At 28.1% G+C, this 14,879-nt stretch overlaps 1 protein-coding gene and 1 long non-coding RNA gene across 4 annotated transcripts in view; one reads left to right on the top strand and one right to left on the bottom strand.

Moving 5' to 3' along the window:
- Positions 1-1,254: 1,254 nt before the first annotated feature.
- LOC129968629 (probable diacyglycerol O-acyltransferase tgs1) overlaps positions 1,255-14,879 on the bottom strand; it is a 98,616-nt gene continuing 84,991 nt past the window's right edge. The window contains exons 1-2 of one of the 2 annotated variants that reach the window (XR_008784434.1): positions 6,134-6,422; positions 1,322-1,457 (exon numbers count right to left, since the gene is read on the bottom strand). Coding sequence is in view for 1 of the 2 variants with exons in the window: in XM_056082723.1 (XP_055938698.1) it covers positions 1,404-1,457 (54 nt within the window). In the remaining variant the exon portion in view is untranslated. Of the gene's footprint in view, positions 1,458-6,133; positions 6,423-14,879 lie in introns of those variants that run through there. The other variant, XM_056082723.1, reaches the window with a different exon arrangement.
- Positions 6,691-14,879, top strand: part of LOC129968632 (uncharacterized) — an 89,510-nt gene continuing 81,321 nt past the window's right edge. For both annotated transcript variants that reach the window (XR_008784436.1, XR_008784435.1), the window contains exon 1: positions 6,691-6,790. This is a non-coding gene — a long non-coding RNA (uncharacterized LOC129968632). The remainder of the gene's footprint in view (positions 6,791-14,879) is intronic.

A 14,879-nucleotide genomic window follows, 5' to 3' on the forward strand; every position in this document is an offset into this window, starting at 1 on the left:
AATACCGTTTAAATCTGGCTGAAATCTTCATATTATTATTTTTCCTAACAGTATTTGAAAAAACACGAAGAACATATTTCCAATAGTAAGCAGTAGGTGCCAACTAAAAATAACCTTAAGAATCTTCTATTATTAACTTATTTTACGTAATTAAAGTTTTTTTTTCTTCCTGGGTTTATTCTGTACCAAAATTTAACTAATGGTTCTAAAATAAAATTGAAAAATTGATGGTAAAATAATTCGGCAAATAAAGGGTTAAATGGGTCGCTCTTCATTTTCTCTGAAAAGCTTCGTTATAGCATATGGTTCACTATCATTCGAACTGATTCTAAATGTAGGATAATTGAAATAACATTTTTGATTAGAAAATGTAACTTGTAAAATGTGAGCTTTTTCTTTATTATTTTAATTGCTATTGATAAGACAAAGGATTTTTATTCTCATTTTTTAAGTTTTTGTAAGGTAATGAATTCAAATTTAATTTGGAGTTACCATAAACACACTTTTCATAAGCGCTTTACTATTTTAAAAGGTTTCATTTAATATCTTTAAAAAACTCGAATCGATCGAATTTAAAGTTATGACGGCAATAAAAAGGTTGACGAATTATTTCATAAATATGCTTATTTTAAAGAAATATTTTGCTTCATAAGAAAAGATAAAATGTAAGCATTTCATATCCAACTTTAGTAACAAAGACAGAGATCAAAATGGAGCATCAAAGAATTTTCACTCGACTATACTTTTCTCTGTGATGTAAGTATCATAATCAGCTGTACATACCCTGTGATATAGGTATAATGTTTATTGATCAAGCTTTCTCTTTTTCAACAAAAAAAATCCCGAATTTAATAAAGTCTAAATTATATTAATTTGGTTTTTTTATTTCAAATATTATGTAGCATTTTGAATTTTAACCTGCTATAATCCCCGAAACGATCATTTGGATATTAATATTTCTACTTTATATTTTCAAGTACCGAAATGCAATTTCTTTATTTTCTACTAAAATGAAAAATAACTGAGGAAAAAACAATCTGACGAATGAGCAAAATCGATTGCAACTCAATACACACCAGTACATTTATTTTTTAAAAACTGCTGAAGCCGGAATGACGATTGAAAAAGTGGCTTAAAATAAAGCCGTCACCTAAATATCCATCTCATTTCCCAATTCGTCCGAATGGCTGTTCTCGTTCCAGACAAATCATATAATTTTTCCAGAAAAATGGCATAAGTAAAAAATCTCGAAAAGAAGCTCCGGGCGTTTCGTTCGATCGATGGCTGTCGAATTTTTCCCTCCATAAGAAATTCTTTGTTGTGCGAAAGAGAGAAGAGAATAAAACGAAGATAGATTCCATTTTCTAAGGATCCCGTCCTGCTGGAGGTTCTTTTTTTCTTCCTCAGTAAGCATTATCCCTTCGGTACGTGCCGACATTTCGAGCGACATAACATTCCTGGAAGAGAGAGACATAAAACAAGTTTAAGTGGGGAACAAGATTTCGAAGAATGTATTGGAGACAAAATGGCAGTCATCTAAGAGAAATATAGAAGACAGGAGAAGTAATCTGGGCTTTTAGAAAATAAATGAATTCTAAAACATTTTACTAAATATTTTTAGCCAATACTGGTAGCATGGGAATTTGATACATATGTAATTCTTTTAGTTTTTAGCTTCCTCGTTAATTATTTGTAAAAAAAAATATGTTGAACTGCGTGTATCAATTTATGCAGATATTAGTTGCTGGTCGATTATTATAGAAATCAAGAGACTGCGCATTATAATGAATATCAAATGATGACAATAAAAACTCAGATGTCAAATGAGGTGCGTTTTGGCATTCGAATGTGAAAGTTAGTTTCAAATGCTTATTTAAAAATAAAATTAATTAATTCTAAAATATTTTACTAAAATTTTTTAGTAAGTACTGGTAACATGAGAATTTGATAGATATGTAAAAGTTTTAGTAAGTACTGGTAACGTGAGAATTTGATAGATATGTAATTCTTTCAGTTCTTAGCTTTCCCATCAATTTGTTTTTATAATTATTTGTAAAAAATATAGATTGAATTGCGATTCAATATGCCTTTATCAATATGCAGATATTACTTGTTGTCCTGTTATTGTAGAAATCAAGAGACTGTGAATTATAATGAAAATAAAAACTCAGTTGTCAAATGATGTGCATTTGGGTATTTGGGTTTTTACTGAAAGTTAGTTTTTAGGCTGTATAGATATTATAAACTTGGAGAATATATTCTTTTATTGTTATTTCAAAATTCCTTATAACATATGCAAAGCGTTTTGGAATTTTTAAAAAGGGTAATTTTCTGGTGTATAAATAAAAGTAATTTTTAACTATAATGAATATTCCACAAATAAAAGTAATTTCAGAAAAGATTTTTTTTTTCAACCGTATCCAGAAAATATATGAAAGTATAGATTTTTCTAAAATCAATGAAATATACATTAGTTTTAGTTACGAATTATGGCAATGCAAGAAAAATGGATAATTGTTATTTATTATCGACTGACTAAACCACACAGTTTCATTGGTAATCCTGTTTATTTTCAGCCATAGTAGAGAAATTTTTAAAAAGAATCGGTCATCCAAAATTTTACTGAATTTTACACCGGTTTCAGTTACAAGCCATGGCAATACAAGATAATTGAAAAATTTATATTTATTATCTACTGGCTATAATACAGAACATTTTTGCTACGCTGCTAATATATAATATTTGCCGAACAAATTTCCTACAAAAATGAAACACGAAAAATAATGTGCTCACTGGCCAATACTATATTGATTAGCCCCTAACAATAGAGAAAATGACTTTAGAGTTAAAATCACATTATTTGCATAAGCACGCACATTCATAAGCATCCATGGAGCATTGTGTACGACAATAAAACCTCCTTCCGTCTACAAAAATTTTCAATAGACCTTCTCTTAAATTGAATTCACCATGTTGATCACGTAACCATGAGGTTGACTATTGTATATATTAGCCGCCTTTGGCGATCAATTGTTTTGCCTGGATAAATGCTCGATGAACTTCCAATAATTTATGTACTTTGATCTAATAGCTTCTCCAGCAAAATATTTTTCAGCTGCAAATTTTGTTAATCATACAATTTATACCATTCTATTCATTGCACTGTGTATCTTTCAAATTTTCATTCAGATTCCATAAAGTTTAAAATTTAAATTAAGATGGAAATTATTAAACTTCGTTTCAAATAAAAACCTCTTTGTTAAAGCCAAACATATTATTTAAAATATGAGTATAGAGAATAGAATCATTCAATATTGAAATCTTAAGTGCACTACAGAATATTTTTTTTATAAATTACTCAATTTCAAAAAGAATAATTCATTAAAAATTTATCTGGTTCATCATAAAAATTTAGTTTTTGGTTTTACTTTCAAAACGATTTAAATAACCTAAATAATAATATTTTATTTTGTTTCAATCAATAAAAATGTATTTCCTGAAAGTTTAAATTTTAAATAATCCTTTAACCCTATGAATCCTATTCAATAAAATGTACTATACACTCCAAATTTTAAATAATGAAAAAAACATTTATCTCTTCTGTGATAAACTCTGACCGAATTATGAAGTTTCGAATATTACTATTTTAGGGGAAATAAAAATTTCATAATTTAGGCTAAGGCCTTGGGGCAATTCCAGGCACTAATTGGCGCAACTTCTTTAAAATGGAATGGTATTTATAAGATAATTGTAAAAACGCGCAAGATTTATAAGATATATTCAAGTTCCGAAACTCGCTTAATTTCAGTTTGCCAAGAATGGAGCTCTCTTGTTATTTAAAATGCTAAGGTCTGAAGAATATTTCACTAAATTTGATTTAGAGTCGGCATAAAAATATAAAAATAGTAATTTATCAAAACATTTATTGGCTGAAACTAAAATAGTGTTCGCCACTTCACTTAGGCCATTTTTCCTATTAAATGTATATGGATATAAACGGATCAGATATTAGATGTTGGGTCTTGATTAGAGAGGATATCCTGTATATTTTAAACTATATTTGCCTAAAATAACACAGAATAATTGAATTAATAATACAGATATTTTAAAAGTCAAAAACTTTTTCTTGCATTTATTTTTCCAGAAAATATTATGTTTCATATTTATTTTATTTCTTACAGATATATGTTTAACATTACATTTTTCTATGTTTGTCTTGCAGTGAGAGTTAACTTAATCTTTTGAATTGAAACTTTTATCAGCTTGATGGCAACATGCTGATGAAAACTATTCTTTTTTTCCTAAGAGCATAACATGCTTGTGTATGTTAAATTTTATTTTGTATGAAACACATTGTCAGAAATAACAAGTATCAAAAGTTTTTTTAAATTTTAAAATGATATAAGAATTATATTTGTACTGTGAATTTTCGGAAATTGCTACTGAAAAACGTCAAAATTTCACTTACTTTTGAAAATTAAAAAAAAAATCTCTCCAAGAAGGACATTTCTATTTTCACTCTCCAAAATGTATATGTATCAAATTTTGTTGCTTTACATTTAAGACCTGCCATTAGAACGCCAACACACATACTTACAAAAACACATTCATCTTTATTATGCGTGAAGATTATTACTTTATTATGCGTATGTTATGAAGATTATTGGATCTGTTAAAATTTTAATAACATGTGAAATTTTTACCAAAACTTTTATAACTTTCATCTGTTTGTGTAAAGCAAAAATTTATTCTGGATCGCATAGTTAACTTACACTTACGATGTAATATTGCCACAGCTCTCTATTATGTCCCTTTATAAAGTGATTTTTCGATATGAGAGAATGGGTAATTACTTTCTATACAAAATCTATTTTCCTACTTTATAGGGTGTCTATAAATCAGGATTACAAACATCTAGGAAGGACAATTTGGAATCGCATAGTAATACTCGGAATATTTAGAAATGCTTACAAGACTTAGCAGATGGCGTTTGCATATGTTAGGATTTAAGAACATTTCATCAGACTCTTCATCTGAGCGTTCCATGACAAGATTCATTGATCTTAACCAATCTCCTCACAGGTATCCATTAAACACGATTTAATTATAAACCAGTGATATAGCAATGAGATCATAATTGAAGTGAAAATGCAAGATAAACATGGATTTTATATGAAGGGGATTTATCCATGCAGGAATTCTTTTAATGTTTTAAACTGTCGTGCATTTTTAATCGATTGAGAAGGTATTTTCCTTTGGTGCTTTGACTTGAATTATGAATTTTGGATCTCTGATTTCAGCTGTGATGTCCTTGTTTATGCCATTAGTTTTATTCATTATCTGGTTAATGTGGACAGCTATAACATCACTGGGATTGTCAATAAATTTTTATATGGAATGCTGAAATGTAGATTCTTTTAGGAAATAAGCGAGAAATTCACATGTGCAATGCCATCTACCAGGTTTCCCAGGCATTTTGAACCCAATATTGTCCTGCCATTCCGAGTCATCTAATTGTATCCGGTCTACTTTCGAAGTTAAGTAACTATGGTACTGAAATATTCTCTATATATAATTTGATCTCTGTAGAATCCAAATTCATTTTAAAAAGAAAAGTCTGGAGTACTTTGTTAAAGGGGCATTGATGAAGGAAAAGAGGTAGGGGTAATACGCATTTTCGTAGATTATTTATCCAATGAAATTTTCTATTCATATATAGTGGAATATGGCTATATTAGTGTATTTTCAAAATCCTTTTAAACTTTCTTTATTTTTTAATTATTTTTTTAAATCGATTTTAAAAAGTTTATATCTTTTATGCTTTCTAATTTTTAATTTGTTTACTTAATATTTATAATCATTTAAAAATATTTTTTGATCCACATAAGACAGAAGTTAGTAATTTGATTTTTTTTTTTGAAATATATTTTTACTAAGTGTAATGAAGGAACATTTTAGGCTTTTCTGAACTAAAATTGACTTCAATTTATCCAAAAGAAATCGAAATTTAAACTGTATCTGGATTTATTTATATAAATAAAAGAAATTTTCAAAATAAATGACATACCATTGCTTCAAAAATCAAAATGAATGAAACATTTGAAAGAAATATAAATAAGGGTGAAACACGTACCATTTGGAGAAAAAAAAATCATTTTAAACACATTCATTCTTTTGAACCTATTAACTATTAATTTTATTAACATTTTGGATATAAAATAATAAAACAAATTCTACAACTAGGATATTATTTTTTGCTCATTTTAAATTAGCCTATCTCCTTAAAATAATATCAAAATTAGCGCAGAAGGTAATGCCCTCCAGATCCTTAAGGAGCAATCTCGATCCAACTGGTAAGCGTTTTTGACAGATCATTCTCTAGTCTCGTGATATCAACGCATGGTTACAGAGCTTATGCAAATATTATGAATGTGAACAGAAACTCTTTAGTAGATAATGCAATTCGCTGTAACAATTATGCTGCAAAATTATCTGCTTTAAAAGACGTCGTCATCTAGGTAGGATTGCTCCACTCAAACATCGGACGTTATTTAAACGTCACAGTCATCCTTCAGGGTTAAGAAATCAGAACAAGATGATTTGATATAAAAATGAAACAATGTCTAATTTGTAATCTGATCGATAAGTTAACCACCATATTTCGTAACAATGCTGATGGGTAGCGGTATCTTTTTTTATTTATTATTTATTTTTTCTGTTCGAAATAGAATTATATTAAAGTTTGAGACTGTAATATATAGTATATTGCTAATCGCAACTATTGCCAAATGTAAGTAGAATGTAGAATTGTATTGTTCAAAAAATGCTTGGTTTCTTATTTAATGAACGAGTTTAATTTTATTTAATCCATAAAATTTATCATGTTTTAGAAAAAAAATCAACCATTGTGTAATTCTTTACTTTATTCCAGAAAAATGAAATAATGTCTCGCTTTTTCTGATAAACAACTTATCATTTTCCCATAAGTATCCTTTTACAAATCTGAAAGATCAGTTATAGTATCACTAAATATTACTATTTCAAAAAAGGCTATCAGATAATTAAAATAATATTATCCCATTAATTATTTTTAAAAGTTGATTTAACAGTAATATTATTTTTAAATTGAATTAAAAATAATAGTTATCAGTTAAAAAAAGTTCTTTATCAGAAACAGATTAATCATTGTTCCAACAATTTGATATTAATTGAATCCGAAATATTTTAGCTTTATGCAAAACTATCGCACTGGTGAAAGATATTTTTATAAAAATATTGTTTTATAAGTGAAGAATATTGATACAATAGCTGTGATGAATACGGCTTCTCCAATATTTATCAAATATGTTTTTCATTAGAATAAGGCTGACCTTATTCTTATAAAATGATACAAAATCCAGGTGATTACAATAGATTTATGACGATAATAGGAATGTGTGATATTTCTATTTTTAAAAAATCTTAAAAAGATTTCTAAATGTCAAATGCTCACTAATTTAGCAATTCAAAAAGTAAATAAACAATTATTTAGCGAGTATATTTGAAAACTGAAAGTATAGAAAGCAACTAAAGAGAAGGAAAATTGTTTATAATTCAAATATTTTACTTAATTTTTATTTTTCAAAATTTTTCTTAAATTCTTCAGATAATATAAATTTTTCTTTCATAAATGTTATTTAATTATGAAGGGATTTTTTTCTCCCAACGCAAATATTTGTTTATAGCATGTAAAAGTGACTGCTTCGCCGAATTGGTGCACAATCCCTACGTTATATATTCTCCTAAGATGGCAAGTACAAATTTCAGCATCCATAATCAGGGTTGAATAAGTTTTAAGGTAATAAAAATTTTAAGTCTCCCCCCCCCGATTTATGCGTTCTTGACCAGCTGTTCATTTTATAACCAATTCTTATTTATGATATAATCTTATATAACTCAGACGTGCATATAATGCAAATATTATGAAGAAAAGTGAAATTGAGGAAGAAAAGAGAGAATTAGAACCTCTGAGTTAATTTTAATGTGAAATTTCCAACTACAATAATATTTTGAAATTCCATCAATACTCTACAAACTTTGATTAATTTTAAAACGAGTTATAAAAAGCATTCTAATTGTAAGTGAATGATGTGATGCGTTTCATAAAAAATAACTAAATTTGGCTGCTCCCTTTATAAAATGAGAGAAAGAAGCAGAAATACTTGTAACTTTTTGAAAGAACAATAAAAACAAAACATGAATATTTATAGAAAAATAATATTATGAATATCATTGAATTACTTAAGGTGGTAGGCTTATAAAGAATTCAATCATCATAGTACAGTAGTAATGATTTCAATGCACATAATTTCAAGCTATGATCGGGCATCTCGACGAGATTACTTTCAATGAGATTAGTAAAGCAATGCCATCTACTGACGTAACAAAGAAACAGAGTGATGATTAGTTTAACAATTAAATAATACACGGAAGCGTCGTACTTCTATGCAAAAAGTTAAAAATTCTATGCAAAAAGTTTAAAATTTTAATTTTTTTTAAAAAAATTTTAAATAAAAAGAATAGTTTTTAGAATTATATCTGCCTGTCTATGAATGTAATAAATAAAATTTAAAACAAGATTAGTGAATGAAATTAGGTATGTGGTCTACAAAAATTATAAATGCTAAATATATCTCTGAGAAGTCTATTTGTCTGTCAGCCCATCTGTTTGGAAATAAGTGGAAATTATTAGACCTGATGTAAATTTTGGTTGACTTCTAATAATGTTTCTGGTCGAAAATAGAGTATAAATTTCGAAATATTTTTTATTAATTCATTTCATACATTTATAAGAAATTAAAATATTAATTATATAGAATAAATTTGGAGATGGTATACATAAATATAATTAAAATTCTGGAAGATTCCATTTAAATAGAGATCATACGTTACAGAGAGTTTCTTCAAAAATTATTAAATTCGCGAATAATCGTTCCTTTCCAAGAAGTTCTGTAGTATCGATGTGAGGAATTTTAGTTAATTCTATTCTTACAACAGTTTCTTTTTATATAAAAATGGGCTATTTTGCGTTTATAGCTATTTTATACAAAATATTTTTCTTATTCAAAATTTCTGGCGTACTCGAATCCTAATATTTACTATCGCATTTTATTAAATGCTAGAATTGTTGCAAAGAAAGTTATTTAATTCCAAGATTATTCATTTTTTTTCATTATATTGCCTTATTTCTTACAGATAATTTTCTTCATAATATGTTAAAACTGTTTACGAGCTGTTTATGTCCGTTTACGAGCTTGATTTTCAGAGCTGATCTTTACGATTATATTTAATGGAAGGGCGGCCTTTCAGCCTTTTTTTTTTCTTTTTAATATTGAGGAGTCTGTAAACGAAAAAAGTGCCAAAGTTTTCCCAATTCCCATAAAAGTACAATGTAACTTCAATCATACCTTATAATATAAATATATGATTATAATTATGTGTTATTAATGCATATAATTATGCATAATTAATTTATATAAAAATGTAAAATATTTTTTTAAAAATCATTAGACATCACGCTCACATGGCAAAAGTAATAGCTAATATATAAATATGTAATTTAGTCTTACGCTTTCCCTTCTGAGCAATGCTCAAAGATTTCAAAATTAAAACCGTAGAAGAACATTTCATTTGTATCATATTTGAGTAAATATTAATTCCAGAGGAAATGAATAAAAAATTATATTATTGAAATATATATATATATTTAAGAAGTGTGTAGGTTGTGAAATGATGTATTGTTTTTCGTTAAATTTGTGATTTAAGCATAAAAAAGTATTAATTAGAAGCGAGATATTTAATTGTTTCTTTTTTAAAATTGTTTCAAAGTAAATAAATTTGTTATTTGGCCTATTTTTTATATATTATATTAATTACAAAGTTGAACACAAAAGAATTTATTTTCATAAAATCTTTAAAGTCACTTCAAAGCAAATAAATTTTTCAATTTATGTTTTAAGAACAGGTAAGCAAAACCCTTAACCCAAGTAAGGGAACAACCAGAGTCATTTGAAAATTATGTGTCCTTAATTAAAAATTAAGAAATTTAAAGCTATAGTCTTTGAGAAAATGGATACAGTATGCCCATTCATTAGTTTGGTGTTACCAAAAGAAAAAAAAACTCTCGGAAAATTCTGACGTTGAACTGAAAACCCAAAAGCGTCCTCGAGTGGAAACTGTTTGCCTTTCTTGGCTGAAGTTTTGTTGTCGATTATTAATGTTGACAGAGTTGATGCTTGCTAAAAAAATTTGTTTTTCATTGCAAGTTTTAAAAGAAATTTTTTGTATATGTTTCTGATATGATAAAATGAATCCTTTCTGATCTATGAAGCGAATCTTTAGCATTAAATCTCATACCACATGATTAAGGTTTTCATTTTTAGTATTTTCTTTTTGTGAATAAGAAGAATTATGCATGTAACTATACGTTTTCTGGTTAAAAATCGATTCTACTTAACCAATAAAAATTTTCCAAAGTGTCTAATATCCTCAATTAAAAACAAACATAATCAACTTTTTAGGAAAAGATGATGCAATTTGGAAGGAAGAAAAAACGGTTTAAAGATGAAATGTAGTCATTACTCAAATTTTCAAAAAAGAAATGCGAACGAAAAGCAAGAAGTTATATTAAAAAAATATTTTTTATTTACTGCTTTTTGATATTTTCGATTTCTTATAGCTTCAAATATCACTGCTACGAGCCCAAAAAATGTCCACATATAGGTTTAAGGATAAAAAATATCCCTACTTATACTGTCAGTTAAGTTTAATTACCCTTTAAGAAAAACATTTTTTTAAAAAAAACTCCTCCGGAAATTTTTCGCAATTAAGGGTTTTCTGATAAGATAAAAAAATCTCCTAAGTGAAGGATGTAGCGGTATTTTTTCAGGGGAATGCATCTTTATAAGAAACTAGAAAATTGCAGTCATTACAAAGGAGTTTTTAGGCTTGGTTAAGCTCCCTTCTAAAAAGAAACTCTTTTTTCTTCCTGTAGGTACCCATTAACTTCAGGATCACTTAAATTCGCTGGGTTCTAGCAGTTAAATCGGTAGTCAAGAGTTAATTGGCTTAACTTGCATCTAGTAGGATGGTTCAAATTCCGGTTATGAAGGCAGAGTTTATTGAAAATATTAGATTAACTAAATGGAATCGAAAGTGAAATACATGCTTTTATTCTGATTCTACATGCTTGCATTTTTTTTATGAAGTCTGGTTTTAAAACCATTCATTTTTAATGTATATTTTATTTTTATATTTCATTATCTGCTTCAGCTGCTTCTGATATTTCTATCTTGCTCTATAAAAATTTATAACAGTAAAAAGAAAAGATGTATCAATTATGTTATGTTACATAGCCCTATAATTTTGGGAATGGGTTTTTCTGTGGGGAAAAAAATTAAAGATCATTACATAAGATCAAAGATTGAGGGGGGGGGGAGGGAATGCGAAAACGTAAAATAAAAGATTATTCGAAATATCCGACATACAACTTACATTGAATTGTACATCTATAGATTCTCAATGATTTCGAGAAATTTTATACTTTCTACTTTATTTTTTCTTATACTTTGTATACAAAGAATACGAGAAAGTAAAACAAAAGTATAATAACCGTGAAAAAGTTCAAACTCAAGATTTTGACGAACCTCCACATTTTAGACCTCCCTGAGTTCGTAAAACACATTTTTAGAAAATGCCCGTCTGTCTGTCTGTGACAAAGATAACTCAAAAACGGTTTGATCTAGATGAATGAAAATTTGTATGCGATTTTTACGCCAAATTTGGAGATTTATTCCAAATTTTGAGTTAAATCTATACAGAAGAGGTCCGTCTGTCCGGCTGTTCGAATGTGAGTTAACACGATAACTACGAAACGAAGGGAGCTATATAGATGAAATTCAGTTCACACGTTTAACATCTATAATGTAGACACCTGTCAAATTCTGTGCCAATCGAACTACGGGTTGACTGTATGTCGGTCTGTACTTTCAGATCATATAAATTACGATAACTAAAAAATGCAATGACTTAAATATATGAAATTTGGTATGGGATTTTGTTTTCACAAGTGTCTGTCAGAAACAAATAAACGTTTCAATCAGCTGAGAAAAACGTGTCTAAAATACAAATTCGATTTTTCAATACTATTAATGGCATACCTGGGATTAATATCTCACCAAAGATGACACGATAAATTCAATAAAAATGCTAAACTCACATTGAGATAATATTTCGTATTGTACGTTAAAGTTATGTAAGGCATTCTCTGGCATGAAAAGTTGGTTATATAGTAAGCGAGAAAGTTTTGCAAAGACCATTAATATCAGTTACTATTTATATATCAGTTATGGAGATTTTATTGAAATCACAAAGCTTATAGAATTAATAAATATTTACAGCGATGAATATAGCAGAAATTGCTAATGGCCGAAATGAAAATCGATTTAAAATGCGACTGACTTCGAAAAGACCCAGTGCAATACAAATCAACCACCTGTTAGCTTTCAATAGAACCTCATTATATTCAAATAATTGATATGAATTTGATTAATTTTAAGGATATAATTAAAATTCATTTTCAATCTCATTTTTAATGGTATTCTGAATTTAGGCATAATGATATGGAATTTAAGAAACGAATGGAGTGCATATTATACAGTAAATAATTTAAGGAGAAATTTCAGCGATAGGCGCTTGATGGATATGGGATATAATGAAATGTGTCCTTATGACTGAACAGTTTATTACAAATTCTATGTTATAGCTAGTAGCAATTATTATAGGAAATATATCGGGAGTGCATAATTAAGGTATGCCTATTCAGAAATGGTTATAGCTGTGTCTAATCATTTGCTAATTATGAAACTGCTTCGGTAAATACTGGCAATTATTACACTTGAGATGAAATAAATCTTCATTTAATTCTACAAGCTTATTTTCTGTCTCAGAAGGTTACTGCATAGTGTAAATTCATTGCATCATTTATCGAAGAATTAATAGGCGGGAGCCTGGTTAATGTTTAATGTTTTAAACTAATTTTCAGAATTAATTGTCTTTCTCGTCACTTAAGTAAAACGCATTCCAGATTGTGTCAGCTTCTGGGGAATCGTAGGAGGAGGAATGTAGAAAGATATTTGAATTCTAATGTGCATTTTGTCTGTTTTTAATCCATTTATTTTACTTGTAGCAATTAAAATTTAAAATGTTTCGCAACTCTGAATTCTGATACTGACATAAAATAGTGTATAAATTTTAATATACTGATAAAGCTGTTTGGCAAAAACTTCATTTTCTGATGGAGTTTCATGTTTAATGTAAGTATTTGTTTCGGATCTTAAATGCGTTTTAAAAGTCGGAAATGGAGAAATAATCAAATGGAAATAATAAGAGTGAATACCTAAGAGAGGAAGGGAAATCAAGCTGATTAGTTATGATGTATATTCATCTAAGGACAAGATATTGTATGAAATCTCCGCGATGCTGTTTGGTATTTTAAATCCCATTTGCTATTAATTTGCTATATTCAGATATATTAACAATATTGTTAGGGATTTTGCGTTGCTATAGATCTTTTACATAAACTCAATATCAATAACTTTTAATATATCATTGACTTTTTCAACTTCCATTCAAAAACAAAAATTTTATGAACAGCTTCTTTCGGATTTCTAAATCAGGAATATATATTTTATTGCCACTTTCAATGTATTTGTAACTTAACCGAAATACAATGTTTTAACTGGATCAGTGTCAACTTTAAATAGGTAAGTAAATAAGTAATAATTTCTCATTAAAGTTTTAAAAACATATTCCATTATTAAAGGTAATAAATATTTGTAAGGCGAATGATTTCAAAAGCATTCATAATTTGTATAAGATTGAAGTAAGGAATTTATTTTAAATAAAAGAGAAAATATTTAGCTTGATTTCTAATAGGTAAACGAGTTTCATAAACACAGATAATTCGAATTATAATTTATTCAATAAATAAATTTCCGGTTCATTGTATCCCTCATTTGCTATAACTACCATTTTTATTTTATGCTTAAAATTCTGATTCTCATAAAATAATTAATGACTTTCATAACACTTTCAATCTAAATCTAAAAACAATTTAAATTGGTGATGATTTTATTTCACGCAAATATAATGATGTCTTTGTTACCAAGACTGCATTTTGTAGACTGTCAAACTATTAGGAAATTCAGTAAAAGTAAAATACGAAGTAACTTATTTTCAGTTCCAAATCCGTATTGTCTACTTTCTGATGTGGCACATTCAATTCTCGGAAATGGAAACAAACATATTTAAACCTGTATTCCATTATTTTTCTAAGCCAATCACTTCATTTGACATCTATATGTACAGATGTTTAATTGAAATATGACTCTGCATATTTGATAACTGTTGTTTATATGCTAATATGCTACTTCTGGAAGGATGCACAGAATCCTATTCCGGTCTTAGCCTATGTCAACGGAGTCTACCTAGAGACATCCTCAGCCAAGAGAGCATTGTACCTCTCTTTACAGTGTGTAATAAGAGGAAAGTCTGAATCATCATTCACATTGGTTAGTGCAAGTCGATCTTTGTCCGTAAATCACCTAGAGACATCCTCAGCCAAGAGAGCATTGTACCTCTCTTTACAATGTGCAATAAGGGAAAAGTCTGAATCATCATTCACATTGGTTAGTGCAAGTCGATCTTTGTCCGTAAATCACCTGGAAACATCCTCAGCCAAGAGAGTATTATGCCTCTCTTTACAGTGTGTAATAAGAGGAAAGTCTGAATTATCATTCACATTGGTTAGTGCAAGTCGATCTTTGTCCGTAAATCACCTA

This window comes from Argiope bruennichi, chromosome 5, assembly GCF_947563725.1.
Source record: "Argiope bruennichi chromosome 5, qqArgBrue1.1, whole genome shotgun sequence".
NCBI classification, from domain to species: domain Eukaryota; kingdom Metazoa; phylum Arthropoda; class Arachnida; order Araneae; family Araneidae; genus Argiope; species Argiope bruennichi.